The sequence below is a fragment of the Kryptolebias marmoratus genome, linkage group LG10 (assembly GCF_001649575.2).
Source record: "Kryptolebias marmoratus isolate JLee-2015 linkage group LG10, ASM164957v2, whole genome shotgun sequence".
NCBI lineage: Eukaryota > Metazoa > Chordata > Actinopteri > Cyprinodontiformes > Rivulidae > Kryptolebias > Kryptolebias marmoratus.
The window spans coordinates 4,645,322-4,662,305 of NC_051439.1; the positions used below are offsets into that span (position 1 = coordinate 4,645,322).

The following is a 16,984-nucleotide window of genomic DNA, read 5'->3' on the forward strand; positions in this document are numbered from 1 at the left end:
TGATGCCATTTTTTTGATGCCATTATATTATTTGCTTTGCAAAACGTTTCAGAAAAATGTTTAAAATTTTCAAATAATTTGGAGATTTGATTACTTGTTCCAACGGTTGTATTTCTTAAAAAAAATGTTCCAACTCCAGCAGCTTCAACTTTAAAATGACCTCTGCAAAACTCTTCTCGTACCTTAATAAATACCACCACGTAACACACTCAGAATGTACCATTTTACCTTCATGTTGGATTTTTTTTGTTGTTGTTTTTAGGAGCCTTGTGCATTTAAATTCTCAAATATTGATTCAACACTCAGTAGTCTGCAATTCTACCGGGAAAAAATAAATCCCATCTCTTCACCGCGACTTTCTGCCATGTTCAGGGAGATCCTGCAGGAGATCCAGAGGCTGCGTTTGGAGCATGAACAGGCCTCTCAGCCGACGCCAGAAAAAGCCCAACAGAACCCCACGCTCCTGACTGAACTGCGGCTCCTCAGGTATGAACCGGCCACCAACAGCGTGTCAGACCCAATGAAAGAGAAGAAAGAGACACACTTAGAGAAAGGCAGGCCTTAAAAAGCAAAACCACTTCAGAGCCGTTCTGTTTCTGCTTGCTGAGGGCATGCTTCAAGCAGAAACAATGTCCTCCTAACTCAGGAGGATGTTTTTAAATGAGCTGGGACAGCAGCAGGGCCACGAGTCTTCCTGCAGGACTCTGTCACCCTCAGAATCAGTTCTTAGAAGAGACTCGGCCTGAGTGGACAAGTTGCCCTGAAGACCTTCTTGTTTGTGCGATCTGTCCTAAATAATAAATCAGCTGCAATACTGAAGGTAAACGCGTTCTAAAAATGTTTAGAATAAAACTTCTTTTAGGTGTTTTACAGCCTGCATGATAGGCTGTTTAGGTTACATTTACCTAAATGTTTTCTCAGTTCTGCCTTTTGTTTTACTCACCCTAACTCTTTACTGTAAGCATTTAAAAGAAGTCGTGGCACCTTTTATGTATCATTCCTTAAAAAATGAAATTATAATGGAGTCATCATTGTCACTTTGACTGGTTTTGGTTGACATCAGAACTGGGGATAATAATAATGCAAGATACCAAAATGTGCCCGCTAACGAGGGAATACCAGATTACGATCCAATCCTGCTTCAATCAGTCAGAACTTTAGTTTTGACTCATTATTCAATACATATTTCCACATTGTAAACACCAGAGGGTGACAACAAGCTGCAGACCAGAAGCTGCTTATCAACCAAAACAACTCAAATAACATAATGCTTTTATCTATCTTATGTCATATTAAACTTTAGGTCAAGTGAAGCTGAGATATTTTTCATTTATTGCGTGAATGCTGAGCCATCTTTCACACTTCACTTCCTGTTTATAGCTTCTTCTGTATGTACTTTTTTTTTTTTTGCAATTCATCTACTTTCACACAGTCGGTTCTATTTTAACTATTTATTTATCAAAACGTTCAGCTCAATCAAGAATAGTGTGCTGCCACTTTTGGTTTTGGTCTTTTTTTTTTTTACTTTTCAAAATATTTCTTTATTTATTTTTTTATCTATTGTTGTCTTCTTATGCTTCTTAGATTTTAGCTACAGCTTTGCAAATTTTAGCTTCAGCATCTACAGTACTTAGCTAATTTTGACTATCATTTTGGTGACTGTTTTAATTTTACCGTAAGCATTTGTTTTTTCAAATTTTGACAACTGTTTTGTTCATTTTAGCTTCAGCATCTGTTTTTCTGTAATTTTAGGTCTCATTTGCTCATTTTTAGCATTTGTTCTGCTACTTTGAGCTACCGTTTTTCTCTTGTTTAAACTTTTAGTTACTGTTCTGCTGTTTAGCTCGTGTTCTGCTAATTCTACCCTTACAAAAAAATCCCATGAAAATCACATGTGACTTTCACATGTGATCACATGCGAATCCCATGTGATTCCCACATTTCCACATGTGGAAAATGGGAATCACATGTGATCACATGTGAATTTTGTGAGATTTTTTTGTAAGGGTAGCCTCTGTTCTGTCCGTTTTAACTTTAACAACTTAGTTTTAGCTCCTTCAGCACATTTCAGCACTCATTCAGAACTCAGTATTCACGATACAAATTGTCTAGTTCATTTAAAACTTTAATTATTATTATTCAGTGGTATCATTTGGGCTGCGGCAGCTCGGTGATCAGTGCTGCAGTCTTGTAATCCTAAAACTTAAGGTTTGAGCCCAGTTTGTGTAAGAAAGGGCTTCCAGTGTAAAACAATTGCTACATTTTTTGTGCGAGTTCGCTCTCTGTGGCGACTCTTAAAGAAGGAAGCAGCCAAAAGAAAATCAACAATTATTCAGCGGTAAAGTTGACATGTGAGCTGTCTGTCTTAACTCTAATTTGTAGAACTTTTTGTTTGTTTTGACACAACATTCCTGCATTGCAGATGAATATGTCCTGTACGTGTTTCACGCCTTCGTCCACAGACACAGGAAAGATGAGCTGGAGAGGCGCATGTCGGCCCTGCAGGAGAGCAGGCGAGAGCTGATGGTGCAGCTGGAGGGACTCATGAGGCTGCTGAAGGTAAAACTGCCTCCTGCTTCTAGAAGATTTCTCTGGAAGTGGGATGTTAAAAACCTCAGTGTTGAGATCATGAGGTAGCACATTTAATCTCCTAAATAAATGGGCTTTAAAGGTTGGTGTGCTGTTTAATTAAAGGAAGTGCGTATAATTGTCCAAAAACCAAGACACTGCTTTAATCTTTTGCTGTGTAAAAGTGCCATTTGATGCATGCAAATATCACTTTCTTCTTCGTTTCATGACTTTAATTTTCTTGCTTTCGCTGTTCTTGCTCTTTCTCTGCTTCCCTTTGCTGGCTGATAGGATGAGGAGCAGAAACAGGCTGTAAGTTTACCGTGATTTAGTTTGCAACCCTCAGTACCAGGCTCCAGCCACACTACTTAGTTGAACACATCTCTGCTTCCCGCTCTTTCCCGCAGACGTGATTGGCAGATAATTGTGGAAATGCAGAGCAGTGCACCTCAAAGGTGCGAGCCACGGAGACATCAAATTTAAAGCCAGTTTTCGAAACCAAACAAGTTGGGAAAACTGTGTTTTTATTAGTCCAAAAGTCAAGGACCTTCTCCTTTCATTAGCTTTAACAGCCTCCCTCGGATGTGACTGCGTCTGGCTCGCCATCTGCTGCCTGGCTCAGAGCCATTGAGCCAGTCTGCCACAGTCCCAGAGACACCGCAGAGATCCTCTCTCTATGAAATACAGCCTCAGACTGAGCACTACAACACCCACACATCAATTACATCCACCCCTTCATGTACGTAGGTGATGCACTGAAGAGAGAGAAGCTCGATATTTCATTACCAGACGTTAAACCGTCAGTTTTTCTTGTTCTCCCTGCAAGGATTAAGTTCTTTCAGTCACATCTGTGTCTATGTTGGCTTTGATAAATGTCATCTTTAACAGCTAAATGGTTCCAGCTCTTCTTTAAGCTTCAATTGGTGTCTGTAAAGCAGCACTTAAAGTCAGTTGATCCATAGAAGAGTTTTCCCTCCATCAAAAGGCCAGAGCAGTCGTGGGCTACTGTTTTCTTTTTCCAGAGGGCCATTTTGACGTCTGAACTGAAGGGCCACACCTTGAAATGAATCATGAGCACAGAAGGGCACGTGGATCTGTTCAACAAAACATCTGCAAACACACACACACACACACACACACTGGGAACAAAAGGCTTGCTTTGTTTCTCTGGCATGACATGTAGCCAACATTTGTTGCACATTTTCAGACTCACTGCTTTGTAGTTATATTTACTCAGGCAGATAAATGAAGATGAAGAAATCCTTTCAGGGCTTTTTAATTATAAGATGCTTGTAGCACAGGTGGCATTCTTGGACAAAATAGAGCAATATTCCCTGCAGCATTAAAAAACCATTCCATCTGTGAACTAAAACTTGTGAGAGCTGATTTAGACATTTTATTTGGACAGACTTTTTTTTTTTTAAACCTTCATCTTTAATCAAACCAGGCAACAAAAAATAGGTCTTTTTTTTAGTAAAAAAGGTGTTATCCTCTATTGTAGACAAGACAGAAGGCAGTATTTATCTTGACATTTTTTAATTAAATTGTATTTTTATTTTTAACGCCTGGCACTGAAAGGCGGATGATAATGTTTTAACCTGTGTGTGTGTTTGTGCGAGTTTGTTAACAACATATCTCATGAACCACTGGACAAATTTCAATGAAGAAAGTAATCATTGGATGTACAGCTACAACTGATTACCCTTTGAAGTTGACCTGATTCAAAATGGCCACCACAGCCAGATGACCTTAAAAAACACAAATATGCCTATAACTCAGTCAGTTCTACAGGTATTGACTTAAGATTTGACGTGGCAGTGGCTTAGAGACATCAACAACACATATTCAGAGTTCTAACAGATTGAGCAAAACCTTTGTATAAAATCTGTAGTCAACTCTGTCTGTTAGCAAAATATCTCATCAACCACTGAACAGACTTTAATGAGACTTCCAGAAAATAATCATAGGATGTAAATCCACAACTGATTACCTTTTAATGTCAACCCAATCCAAAATGGCTGCCACAGACAACTTACTTTTGAAAATACAAAAATGGCTATATCTCTGTCATTAAATTAACAAACTACCAGGAACCGCGGGAAATCCTGGTTGTTGTAGCTGACAGTCATTTAAGACACATACTCCAAATGTTAATCATTTGCCTAAAACTTTAGCATCGCCTTCTGGATTCAACCTTGTTTGTCTTTTACTAAAACGATTTTATGAACCACTGGATGATTTTATTTAAAATGATTTTTATGTGTTGCAGTCCCAGTCTGGAGGCTCCCCCCATTCTTCTCCCAGTCACGGTGCAGGCTGCTCCATGCCCATGCCCATACGCTCCACCTCGGCTGGCTCCACCCCGACCCACACACCGCAGGACTGCCTGGCGGGGGTGGGAGGGGACGTGCTGGAGGCCTTCGCTCAGGGTGAGTCTGAACAAAAAGCATCATTAGAAACTTGTAGATAATAAAGAGCCGTCTGTTGATTGGAGGCGGCTGTGGCTCTGTGGTCAGAGCAGTCGTCCTCCAACGAGACAGTTGGAGGTTCAGTTCCCAGCAGGAGTCACATGTCAGAGTGTCCCTGGGTGAGACGCTGATCCTCTCACTGCCTCCGATGTGCTCCATCGGTGTATGAATGTGATCTAAACCACTGATTAGACTCTACAGAATGATTTATTCAGATCAGCTTTGTAGAGATTCAGTGCTGTATGAATGTGTGGATGGGGAGATGAGGGCACAGATTGTGTTGTAAAGCTCTTTGAGTGGCCTGCTATGTAAGTAAAGTCCATTTAGTAACTAAGAAGTATGCATGTTTGACCTTAAAATGACTTTTTCTCAGGTGTACCTAGAAATCTGCGGAATGATCTTCTAGTTGCTGCTGACTCAATCACAAACACCATGTCATCACTGGTGAAAGAGCTTCACTCAGGTTTGTCTACTCCACACGTTTTCACCGCCCAAAGGCAAAGCTGCATGTGTTTGTTTGTCTGTAGTGTCAGCAAAATATGTCATGAACCACTGAACAGATTTTGATGAAACTTTCAGAAGGTAATCACCGAATGTACATCTCTAACTGATTTCCTTTTGGAGTAAGTTAGATTCAAGATGGCCACCACATCTAACTGACCATATCAAACACATAAAAAATAGCTACAACTCCTCCTAAAAAAGAAAAGAACAGTGTCTCTGCTTTAGTCAGTTTTACAGATATTGAGCTAAACTTGGGGGTGGTAGTAGTTGAGAGTGATTTCCAACACAAACTTTGAGTGCATTTCACAACATCTTTGCTTAAACATTGGCATCGGCTGTTAAAAGTCAATACTGTCTGTCTGTTAGTAAAATATCTCATCAACCACTGGACAGATTTTAACAAAACTCTCAGAAAGTAATCAAGACCATTAAGCTACAACTGATTGATTTTTGGAGCCAACCCAATTCAAGATGGCTGCTGGAACTAATCGATATTAGCCAACACAAAAATGTCTATAACTTTTCCTTTCCACTGTTGCTAACTTGAAGATTCAACACAATCTGCTGGCTTCCTTAGATAGATAACTTTTATGCTTTTTTAATGCTTTTGTTCAGAGACCTGAGATAACTTTTGTTGTGACTTGGGACTATATAAAAACTGAATTTAAATTATTTGATTTGAGTAACTTGGTTAAATCTACAGATATTGAGATAAATTGGTGAGGTAGTAGCTGATAGCCATCTTCAACGCATACTATTAATAGTAACACAACGTGCAAGTTCTCACAATTTCACATAAGACCATGCATAACGACATTCTCAAGGTTTAACCAAAACAGCTTTAACTTTGGCCTCATATTAAGGTTTTTTTTTTGGGGGGGGGGCATGAAATGCAGCAGGCGATATGCAATTCTTAAAATGAATGCTAGGCCTTTAACTTCCTTTTGTATAAATAAATAAATCTGCACTTCTCTGCTCTGGCTGTCCTTTATTCTTAGTGGATGATGGAGGAGACGAAGATGAGACCAACATGAGGAACGGTGGAGACAGAGGTGGGTTCAGCCACTCACTGATACATTCGACCTCTAACTGCAGCTATCAAGCCTAACCAATCTGTAGAGGAGGAAAGTGTATAAACAGCGTGTCACACACACAAATATATTTAATTAGCATTACTATTGGCTCAGATGCAATTTTTTTTCATTTTTTTCAGCTGAAGCTGAGTGAGGAAGAAAAAGTATAAATTGTGGTTAATTAATATTATATTTCACAACATTAAAGTCCAGAACTGGGGAGCTTGCAAAGATCATTAAATCCTATCATACTGTTTTTATAAAGCCTGTAAAATATATTTTCTTCAAGTAACAATTTGTTCATTTTCAAGTGGGGTTCTGTAAAATAAAACTATGAACAGCTGATATCTTACCTGTTGTAGATAGGTGTTGTATAAGACTTCACTTTGAAGAAAAAAGACGTCTGACAGGACAGATGAGCTAAAAGCTAGTCTGAGCTCAGCTAGAACCAAAGTAGATTGCTGCTGTCTTTTCATAGGTGTTCACGCAAACACAACTTCATAAACTAGAGATCTCTAAATGGCCTGACTGTGGTCTGGATGGGACCCAATTGAAATCCTAAAGATAGGACAATTAATCTGGGTCTAGATAATAAAGTCTTATTTAGACCCAGATTGTTGATTTCACGTTACTGTTATTTACATCGAATTCTCTGATTATTTGCAGAGTAAATTGAAGCAGCAGCAGCTACTTTCAGTACAGCCTTGGGTCATGTCTGGCAGGAATATAATATTTCTACCCACAGAACCGTGTAGTTAATATTATCTTGTCAATATGCTCAAACTGTATTGTTGAGCTAATAAAAGCTAATAAGAGCAGACCTGCTTCCAGAGCGGATTGCTTCCAACTCTAACCTTCAAAACTTCATAACAGTCCATACAGTGTAAAGGTTTGTGTGAACCATTGGGATATTTTGGTGATTAAAGTTGCTTTAAATTGGCAGTAATCCACTTGGCTCTGCTTGAACTAGGCGTTAGCTTGTCAGACCAGTTAAAAGTCAACAATTTTCTCCCAACTTAGATTGTTCAAAGAGCTATTTACAACAGGGTAGAGATTAAAGGGATAGTCTAGTCATTTTGAAGTTATAACAGTCACAGAACATAGACCTTGGAGAAAAGGGCTAAAGTCTTTATCCAGGCTAGGCTAATAGCTAGCTAAACAAGAGCTCTAATGGTTATTGCTTTTCAGGCTTGTCAAACAATTCTTTCTCAAAAACAACATACAGGTGTGAGAGAACGGTACATTAACTAATATTAAACCTCCACACTTTTGCATGACACAGTTTAGTTTGTCACGTTTTCTCAACCGAACAGCCGTGTTTACTATGCAAAAATATATGTGTGGGGCGCATTGATCATGTTTCTGCTGATGGTGCTGAGGCTGCTAAATGGATCCATAGACCTGATCATCTAGTCAGTCCAAAATTTGACACAACTCCTGGTGGACTGATACATCCTCGGCACCATCTGTGTGAAGCGATCTATGCCCCGAACACATGCATTTGTATAGTACACAAACATTGTTTGACTGAGAAAACAGTAAGAAATTAAACAATGGTGTCATGCAAAAGTATAGAGGTTAAATATTAGCCAATGTAGCATTTTCATACCGGTATGTTTTAGAGAAAGAGCTGTTTTATAAGCATGAAAATAAAAAACAGGACCTCAATTGGCTAGCCATTAGCCTAGCCTGGATGAAGACTTTTGCCTTTTTTCCATACTCTTTGTTCAATGTCTGATGTCATACCTGATAATGTACTAACTATTGATGACTATTAGGCAGAACATCACTTCAAAAATGACCAGACGGTCCCTTTAATTGTTAGAAAGAATAGCTTCCAGATATAGGAAAACAGATCATGAAATCAAGATTTTAAAGAAAATAAATGTCCTCACTAGAAAAAAGGTTATTTCCCGAATGAATGAAAGATAATAAATAATTTTCCCATTATTTTAAGGCAAACGTTCTGATACTGGCACATACTTTGAACCTGTTATCATCAGGGGTTTTTATTTTTTCCCAGGAGGTTAAATCTGGATTTAATTTGTTTAAAAAGAAAATGTTTGCAAACTCACTTGTTCTTGACTTCCATAATTAGTCTAGTTAACTTTAAAAAGTGAAGCACAAGCACTTTGAAGTACAGAAACAGCATCTGGTTCTACTAATGACTGTGCTGTTGCTTTATTTATTTGGACCGCAAGAGTTGGCTGCAGTTAAATATCTGCATGGCACCAATAACCTCCCATAATGAACCTGCCTGCTTCTGTTTATTGGGCTACTGCTGTCTCACTCCATTCAAAAATAGCAGTGCATTGAGGCTTACTGCCACTGAGGCTCTGGACACATAGGAATGGTCTTCTGGAATACATAAAGGTTTTTTTATCATCTTACTCTTGTGTCCACACAGAAAGGGCCTTAGGAGCCCCTAAACAGTACTTTTCAAATCTAGGTTCCAGAGTGAAAAAAATCCTGAAACACCACATTTGTGTTTTTGTGTGGACAGCCTACACACAACCTTTTTAAAACAAAGATGTCATAGATCCACGTCTAACCTAATCTGCAATCCCAAGTGTAACAGACGCATTGCAGTGGACAATGAACAGTCAAGGCTGATGAATAATAGCATTGCCTTAAACAGAACAGAGCAAAACCCCTCATTATTACACCAAACAATCTAAGGTCAAAAGGTTTTTATCACTTAACTGTACTGTCAACAGTACAAAGAAACAAAGCTGCAAAAAAGAAGAAGAAAAAACTGCAATATACATCAAGTAAACATTTTAAAACATGGGAAATGGTCATTTATGTTCAAAGATTTCAGCCTGATATGCTTTGAACATTATGAGGAAAAACCTTCCGCCCTTCGCTGGATATGGTCTCTGAAAAGCATCCATACGTCCACATATTTGGACGGAAACGACACCCAGTCAGTACTTACTGTGAGGTGTTTTATGGTCTTCTAGTTTAATGTGACACAAAGCAGAAGTTTGGTTCTTGCTCTTGTATTCTCCATCCTCGTCTTTTTCTTCTTGTGTTTACAGTTTGAACCATAGACTGTATAATATATACAGCATCAACATTAACAAAGATGGACAAAGCGTCTTCAGTTTCTCCCGTTGCTCAGACTACAAATCAAAATGTCTGTTTTTTGGGGTCCTGTTATGTTGTATTTTTGTAGTCAGAGGTTGTGCACCAGGGACATGAAGCTGTACCCTCGATATGAAAGTACCTCCTACACAATCCCCCAACTCACTAACAGGCTTTCACACTGTCAGTGTAACACAAAACTTTTCTTTAGACCTCAAAACTAAACATGTTAAAAAAAATACTAATGTGAACATACAGCAGTGAGGTGAAGGCTAAGTGAATAAACAAAGATCAGTACCTGAAAACAGTTATCTGAGGTGTATTTTATTTTATTTTTTAATAAAAGCAAAGTCCCATTCGTTTATGTCAGGATTTGGGGTTAATGTTTTCATGTTTTTGGTTCATGTTTCAGTTTGGGTTTATTGTTTGCTTTTATTTTGTCATTTGATTGTCTTCTTGTTTTGTTTTTGCTCCTTGTGTCTCTGTTTCCTGTCATCATTCACTTCTACTCAGTTTATCATTGGTTTACCTGCCACGCCCATCTTCACCTGATCCAAGTTTGTAATCACTCACCTGTGCCCACCTCCCTTAATTACCCTCTGCCTTTAAAACCTGGTCAACTCCTCCACTTACTCACTGGTCTGTTGTTGCTTCATGCACTGTTTTGTTCCTGTCGTGTTTTGCCTCTCGCAGTTCCTTTCATGTCTGAATCTAGTTTATGTTTTTTATTTAGTTTCTTTTGCAGCCACATCAGCTTTTGTTTTTCTTTTATTTTTAAATCAATTAATCCTTCCTGGAACTTCAAGATGAGTCTGCATGTTGGGTTCGCTGCAATTTCCACCCAACCTGACAGTTTACATTGAGGGGTGGGACTCAGAACTTGTCAGAAACCCGGGGGCACTTGTCCTTTGTGGCTTCAACTTCTGGCTTCTGGGCCGCTCTCTAGTTTTAATACAGCTCAAAGATTTACAGTCTGTGGTTCATATATGCTTGTGTACAGTCCATAGTTTGGGCAGCAAGACATCTTAGTGGTTAGAACTGTTGCCTCACAACAAGAAGGTCCTGGGTTCAAACCCTGGTTGTGTGAGTGTGCATGTTCTCCATATGTTTGCTTGGGTTTTCTCCGGGTATTCTGGTTTCCTCGGGTTTTCCTCTCTCATGCATGCTGCTTTCAGGTCCAGGCCTTCCTTTAAAAAGAGATCTGGAATCTCAATGGCATTTGCCTGGTTAATAAATAGTTTGTACCCAGTATGTACGCTTCATGCTCCACATCTTGTTTCCGGTTTCCGGTTAATTCTCACGGCAGCGTTACAGCTCCACATAAATGCCTGACAGTTACGGCAGCATTTTGTCCCATTTTCTGTGTGGATGAAAACATTACTGAAAACGGTGCCACAATCTTTTTAAAAATGCCAGACAAAAAAAAATGATTATGAAAAAAAAATAACATTCTTGTATGGACAAAAGTCTGTGTCAGTTTTTATTAGTTTGCCCAGACTTTTCAGGCTGTCAGCAGCACTAAAATACACTCTTGTTCTGTTTGTGTATCCAGGCCCGATGAGAGTACAAAAGCACTGAGGGGACAAGCTCACCAAGACCGTCCTGGCCTGCAAGGAGGAGCAGTCATCACCTGGGAGGGATCAGCAGCAACAGGAAGCCCCTGGCATTAGCACGTAGAGTAATGCATGCATCTAATCGAAAAAGGATTTCACTATGTGAAAAAAAAAAGTTTCTTCACACCTTGCAGGTAGCAAGATGTGCCTAATTAGCAAGTGTGTATGTTGTCCTGTAAACGAACAAACAAAAAAAAAAAAAACCTGCTGTAATTAATCAATTTCCCTCATGACTGCAAAGAAATGGCTTGTTGTGCTTTTTCTCCCAACCGTTCCATTCCAGCAAATTCTGTATATAAATACTGTAAACACGTGAGAAGAAGGCGTCCCGATGCCACACTGTCACTGTCGACTGCTTTCTGAGTGCTTAGCCTTTTCTTTTTTTTCTACATTGATTTTCCTGATCATACTTGCGTGAAGTTGCATTCATGTCCGGATTTAGATACTGTACAATGCTATGCCAGGTCTTTGTGGGGTTGTGGAGACAGCTTCGGGGTGTCAGGAGTGTCTTCAGAGGTCATGAGAAATGTGTTTACATGCACATGGAAATTCTGGAGCTGAGGTTTGCTGTCGCTATAGTCAAATCAAGTAGTTACTGCCCACAGCTGAAGGTGAAAGGGCAATATCTTTTTCACCCATGTCAGCCAACTGAGCTTAGAAAAATCAAAACTGGTCATAACTCAGTGTTTTTTGCAGATATTGATCTAGATGTGGTAGTAGCTGAGAGGCATCCTCAACACATGCTTCAAGCTCTAACAGATCCCACAAGCTCTCACAATATCACAGGATCAGGGTTTCTGTTAGTTTCAAGGTAGGACCAAATTGGCTGAAACTCTGTCATTTCTCAATAAAAGAGAAATTTACCCTAAAACTCAAAAAACATGAAAGGCGGCAAGCAAAAAATGATTCAATTTCCTGATGTGATTGAAGGATTTTTGAGCTGGGACATTGTTTCTGATTATTTGAAACAGGTGCTGTGGCTACGTAAAGATAAAAAGGGACTTTATAAAACTTTAATTTCCAGGAAGTCACTACATCCAGCCAACAAACTGTGTAATAAAACCACTCATAAAAAGCAGATTTTCTGTTAGAATAAGATACAGAAAGCTCAAACTGTCTGTTCTGATAGTTGTTGAATACTAGAAAACTTAGATAATATATTTAAACACATGGTTTTGCAAATGGTTTGGGGGATTTTTCTGTGCAAACACATGAGATAAAGTCAGGCTTGCTGTTTGTGAGCAGCTTCCAGTCTTCTCATATTCACTGTAACACTAGACGCTCCCACATTCCAATACCCCCTAAAACGAGGGGGCTCCGTTTTTGTTTTTTTTTTAGTTATAAAAGGCTCAGTCAGTTTTACAGATGTTGAGCTAAGATTTTGTGTGGTAGTAGCTAGTAGTAATGATATTCTTGTTGTGCTAACAAACCCCACAAGATCTCACAATAATGCCTGAGATTATAGTGCAATAATAAGGCGATTTACTAAATTTGACCAAAACATCTGTAACATTTTAGATGATTTTAATTGAAAACTCTTGCCTGAAAGGTGGTGGGCGATATGCATTCCTTCAAGAAATGCTGGGCCCTTTGATTTTATCCGGTATACCCCCCAAAGCTGGCGTCCAGAATAACGTGTGCATGTGAACACACCAGGCTGAGTCATTTACTGTTCTGCTGCTAATGTGCTCCCAGTGAGCAGCGCCTGCCAATCTCAGGGCTGTGCGGCTGGAAACCACGGGGGCTACTGCAAACACAATAATGAGCCAAGTCTCCTCCACTCCCAGTGAAAACCCCCTGAAGGGCATTGTAACGCTCAGCGCAGCATGGTGCCTCCTTCTGAAGGTAGCCACAGTGTTTACTGTGTAGGGAAACACCTCAGGACTGTAGTGAATTAGGCATTGAGTTTTAGTCGTGAACAGTTACTCAGAATGTGGGGACGGAAGGGCGTAGTGAGCAGGTACTTTAATAGCTTTATTTAGTTGATGAAAGGTTACTGAAAATGTGCAATGATGGTATGAGCTCAGGGACTGCAGAGCTACAGAATGATAGGACGGTCCTTACAGATGCAAGAAATCATTCACCACAGACTGGAAGGTCAAATATACGGTGCCTTGAAAAAGTCTTCATACCCCTTGAACCTTTCTACCTTTTGTTCCGTTACAACCACACACTTCAAAGCATTTTACTGAGATTTTTCTGCGATGCACCAACACAAAGTGGTGAAGAATTGTGAAAATACATAATTGTTACCAATGAAAATCTGCAAAGTGTTGTGTGCATTTGTATTCACCACCCCCGAGTGAATACTTGGTAGACCTACCTTTCGCTGTGAATCTTTTGAGGTTTGTATCTACCAGCTTTGCACATCTAGAGATTTAATTTTTTGCCCATTCTTCTTTGCAAAACAGCTGCAGCTCAGTCAGACAGGATGGAGGGCGTCTTTTAACAGCAGTTTTCAAGCCTTGCCCCACATTCTCAGCTGGATTTAGGTCTGGACTTTAACTGGATACATGAATATGCTTCGTCTCTGAATTGTCTGCTGTGTTCCTTGGTTTTCATGATGCTGTTTGAACTCTGAGGTTTTTGTTTTTTTACGTGACAACATGTGGAAAAGGTCAGCAGGCATGAAGACATTTTCAATGCACTGTACATAAAAGGGTTCAGTTTTAAGCACATCTTAGAATTCATTTGGTCTATTTTGGGGTAAAATTGATTAGGTTCGTACTAGAGATCAACAGAAAATAGAGAATGTTAATCAGAAGATGGAGTTTTTGTTTTACAAATGAAGTAATGTTTGTTAAAGCATGTTTTTTGGGGTTTAGTTTGGGTGAATTTGTGTCTTTTTGGGGAAAAGCTTGATAACGTTTCTGTCACAGAGGCGGTTGTTGATTGGACAGATTGGTCATTCCAAGTCAAACAGAAAATCAGGTCAGGTTTACGTTAATATTTTGCGGTTTTTTTATTATTTTTTATTCAATGTTATGTCATTCAGGGTATCCATTTTGAATTAAAATGGGCATTGTTCGGCTTTCTGTAAATGCAAAATGATAAAGGTCTGAAGTGATAAGTTCAGTTCTCTAAATCTGATTTACAAGAACTGCAAAAAGCTTGTTTTCTTTTTCTTCTTGTGATTTGTGCATTAAAGCTGTCCTATAAGCTAAGGTTTTTAACAACCTATTACACTGTGTCAAGAAAATGAACAAGAGGCTCCTCTGTTATTGTCTTTCTAAATGTGATCTTTCCTTTCTGATGTATGCTATCATTACTGTTATTATTATATGGCCTGCATTATTGGTGGAGTTCAGTCTTTGTAACGAGATCGCCAAAATGCAGTTTCACTCGCACACGCTTCATCGTCACTGAAAAGCAGAATGTTGTTCAGATGCTCGCAAAAATTACAGACTTGCAAATTTTAAAAGTGCGGAAAAAAGAAATCCGAAACTACTGCTCACGTTTCCTTTTCCCCTACATGTATTTTCCTTTCCCTTTTTGTTCTTTCAGTCTGTGCCTGTACCTGTATCGTAAAGTGCTGTATAAAGTAACCGTTCAGCAAATCAGACGATCTATCAGCCTCTATGTGTCGAAGTTTGGGTCTGTGACTTTGTAGAGAATTTATTTATTTATTTGTGTGTTTTATTTATTTATCTTCTGTGTTCTGAAGGGAAACTTATGCTCAGCCTTTACATTTGTGCCAAACTGTTTGCAGACATTGCGTGTCACACTGATGCCAGGTATATATTAAAGTATATCTGCGTTAATATGTTGTTCACAAACTGCCTGGGGATGTTCATATGTAAAGATTCATGCTGCTGGCAAAATTCACGTTTAATAGTTATATTATCATGATTTAAAAAAAAAAACTAAGCATTCAAGATCTACTGATGAAGAGTGATGAGTTTAATTTTCATCAGTGCTAATGCAATACTGTATATATCCCCCGTCAGATGCAACGTGGGATTATACCAATAAAACACATGGAAGTGCACACATTGTGATCATTTTGTGGTTTCCAGAAACACAATGTACAAAGCAGACAACAGCACTCCCCTGATGTTATTTATCTGTGTGTGTATTCTGTATGCTTCCTGTACACATTTGTTTCTCATGTTGATTTTACAAAACATAGTTTATGTCACAAAACCACTGTTTTTTTGTAAATAAATCAAATGTGAGATATATTAAAAAGATTTCAAATATGACTCACACTGGTCATTTTGGGTTTGTTATGTGCTTGAACGTTCCCTCCAGGTCAGGGGTTCAAGTATCTGCCAGTCTTGTTCCCGAGAAACCCCAAGGCAGATCCAGAACTTGCTGTAGGAATTATATATCCTCTCTGGGAAAACCTTGGGATCCTTTAGGAGGAGCTGGTGAGTGTCGCTGGGGAGATGGAAGTCTTGGTTTCCATTCTGGACCTGTTAGTGACCCGACCACAGATAAGAGGAAGAGGATGGATGCTTGTATGAAAATCCCATGTAAATAATCTATTGTAGGCATTCCATAACAGGAAATAGTTGCTTTTGCTTGGCAGATGCAAATTGTCTGTAAATACAGCCTACTTTGAGATTCAAAAATCTCCAAAAAAAAGTTTCATTAAACATACTGTATTAAAATTTGATGTATGTCGTTACACTTAATTATGCGTTCAGCAAGTACAAAAATATTTTATTTACATATCAGAAATGATGTGTTTATTAAGTAATATACTGAAAGTATGATAACATGATATGATAGTAACTGTCTACTTAAAAATATTTTACTTTGCAATATAAACTAAAAAAAGAGAAAATTAATAAAAGTTCAAATTGTTTAGTGCTTATTATGACATATTAGCATTACGAATATTGCTTAATGCCCTGATCTACTAACTTGATAGTGCTTTTAATCTTTGTTTTAATGAATTAATTCATTTGTATGTTTATTATCAGTAAACATGTTTATCTGTTTTGTTATTTTTCATTCTGGACAATGATTTAAGACTAAACCAGAAACAGTTTTATACCTGATAACGGTGATAATCTTAGGTATAACAAAAATGTAAAAAAATCAAATTATGAGCTTTTACCTTTTAACAAAATTTGGAACCTGCAAATCTTAAGGACTTTATTTTTATGAGATCAACATTATGAAATAATGTGGACAAGGCAGCACAGCGCTAACAATACAAACAACACAGGTGTATAATAGAACTAGAGGCTAACAAGGAGGAGGGAAACACAAAAAAACAGAAGGATCTGACAGGAAGTGAAGTTACGTGGGAGGATTTACTGAGTGAGAGCAGGTGAGTGGAAACAGAACAGGTGTGAATAAAGGATGACTGAAGGAACATTTGGCCAATGACACAAGGAGGAAACTAAAAGAAGACACGCTGAACACAAGAAAATATCTAAATGAAACAAACTAATAAATCATAGGAAAAACTCGGCATGCAAAACTAGAAAAATAGCATTTTATGTGAAAATGCAGCATGAATGCTGAGTGATAAACTAGAGAAGTTGCATTTCCTGCGAAAATGCAGTGTGAATGCTTTTTTTGCTGAATGATTTTGCTGAAAGCGGCTGAAGATATGCTGAACAGCTGAAGTTGATGCAAAAAGTGGAACAGAAGCTGATTTGTAGAAGATTTGCATAAGCTAGAAGAACAAAAGCTGAAAGAAGCAGAAATTAGTTTA

General features: G+C 38.6%; 1 protein-coding gene across 5 annotated transcripts in view; it reads left to right on the top strand.

Annotated features, from left to right (window-relative positions):
- Positions 1–15,515, top strand: part of dtnbb (dystrobrevin, beta b) — a 64,954-nt gene extending 49,439 nt beyond the window's left edge. For 3 of the 5 annotated variants that reach the window (XM_017421562.2, XM_017421565.2, XM_025007058.2), the window contains 7 exons: positions 373–486; positions 2,463–2,559; positions 2,860–2,880; positions 4,838–4,997; positions 5,410–5,499; positions 6,539–6,592; positions 11,253–15,515. In XM_017421562.2, the coding sequence (XP_017277051.1) occupies positions 373–486; positions 2,463–2,559; positions 2,860–2,880; positions 4,838–4,997; positions 5,410–5,499; positions 6,539–6,592; positions 11,253–11,278 (562 nt within the window). In that variant the 3' untranslated portion in view covers positions 11,279–15,515. The remainder of the gene's footprint in view (positions 1–372; positions 487–2,462; positions 2,560–2,859; positions 2,881–4,837; positions 4,998–5,409; positions 5,500–6,538; positions 6,593–11,252) is intronic. The other 2 variants (XM_017421564.2, XM_017421566.2) reach the window with 1 other exon arrangement.
- Positions 15,516–16,984: the final 1,469 nt, after the last annotated feature.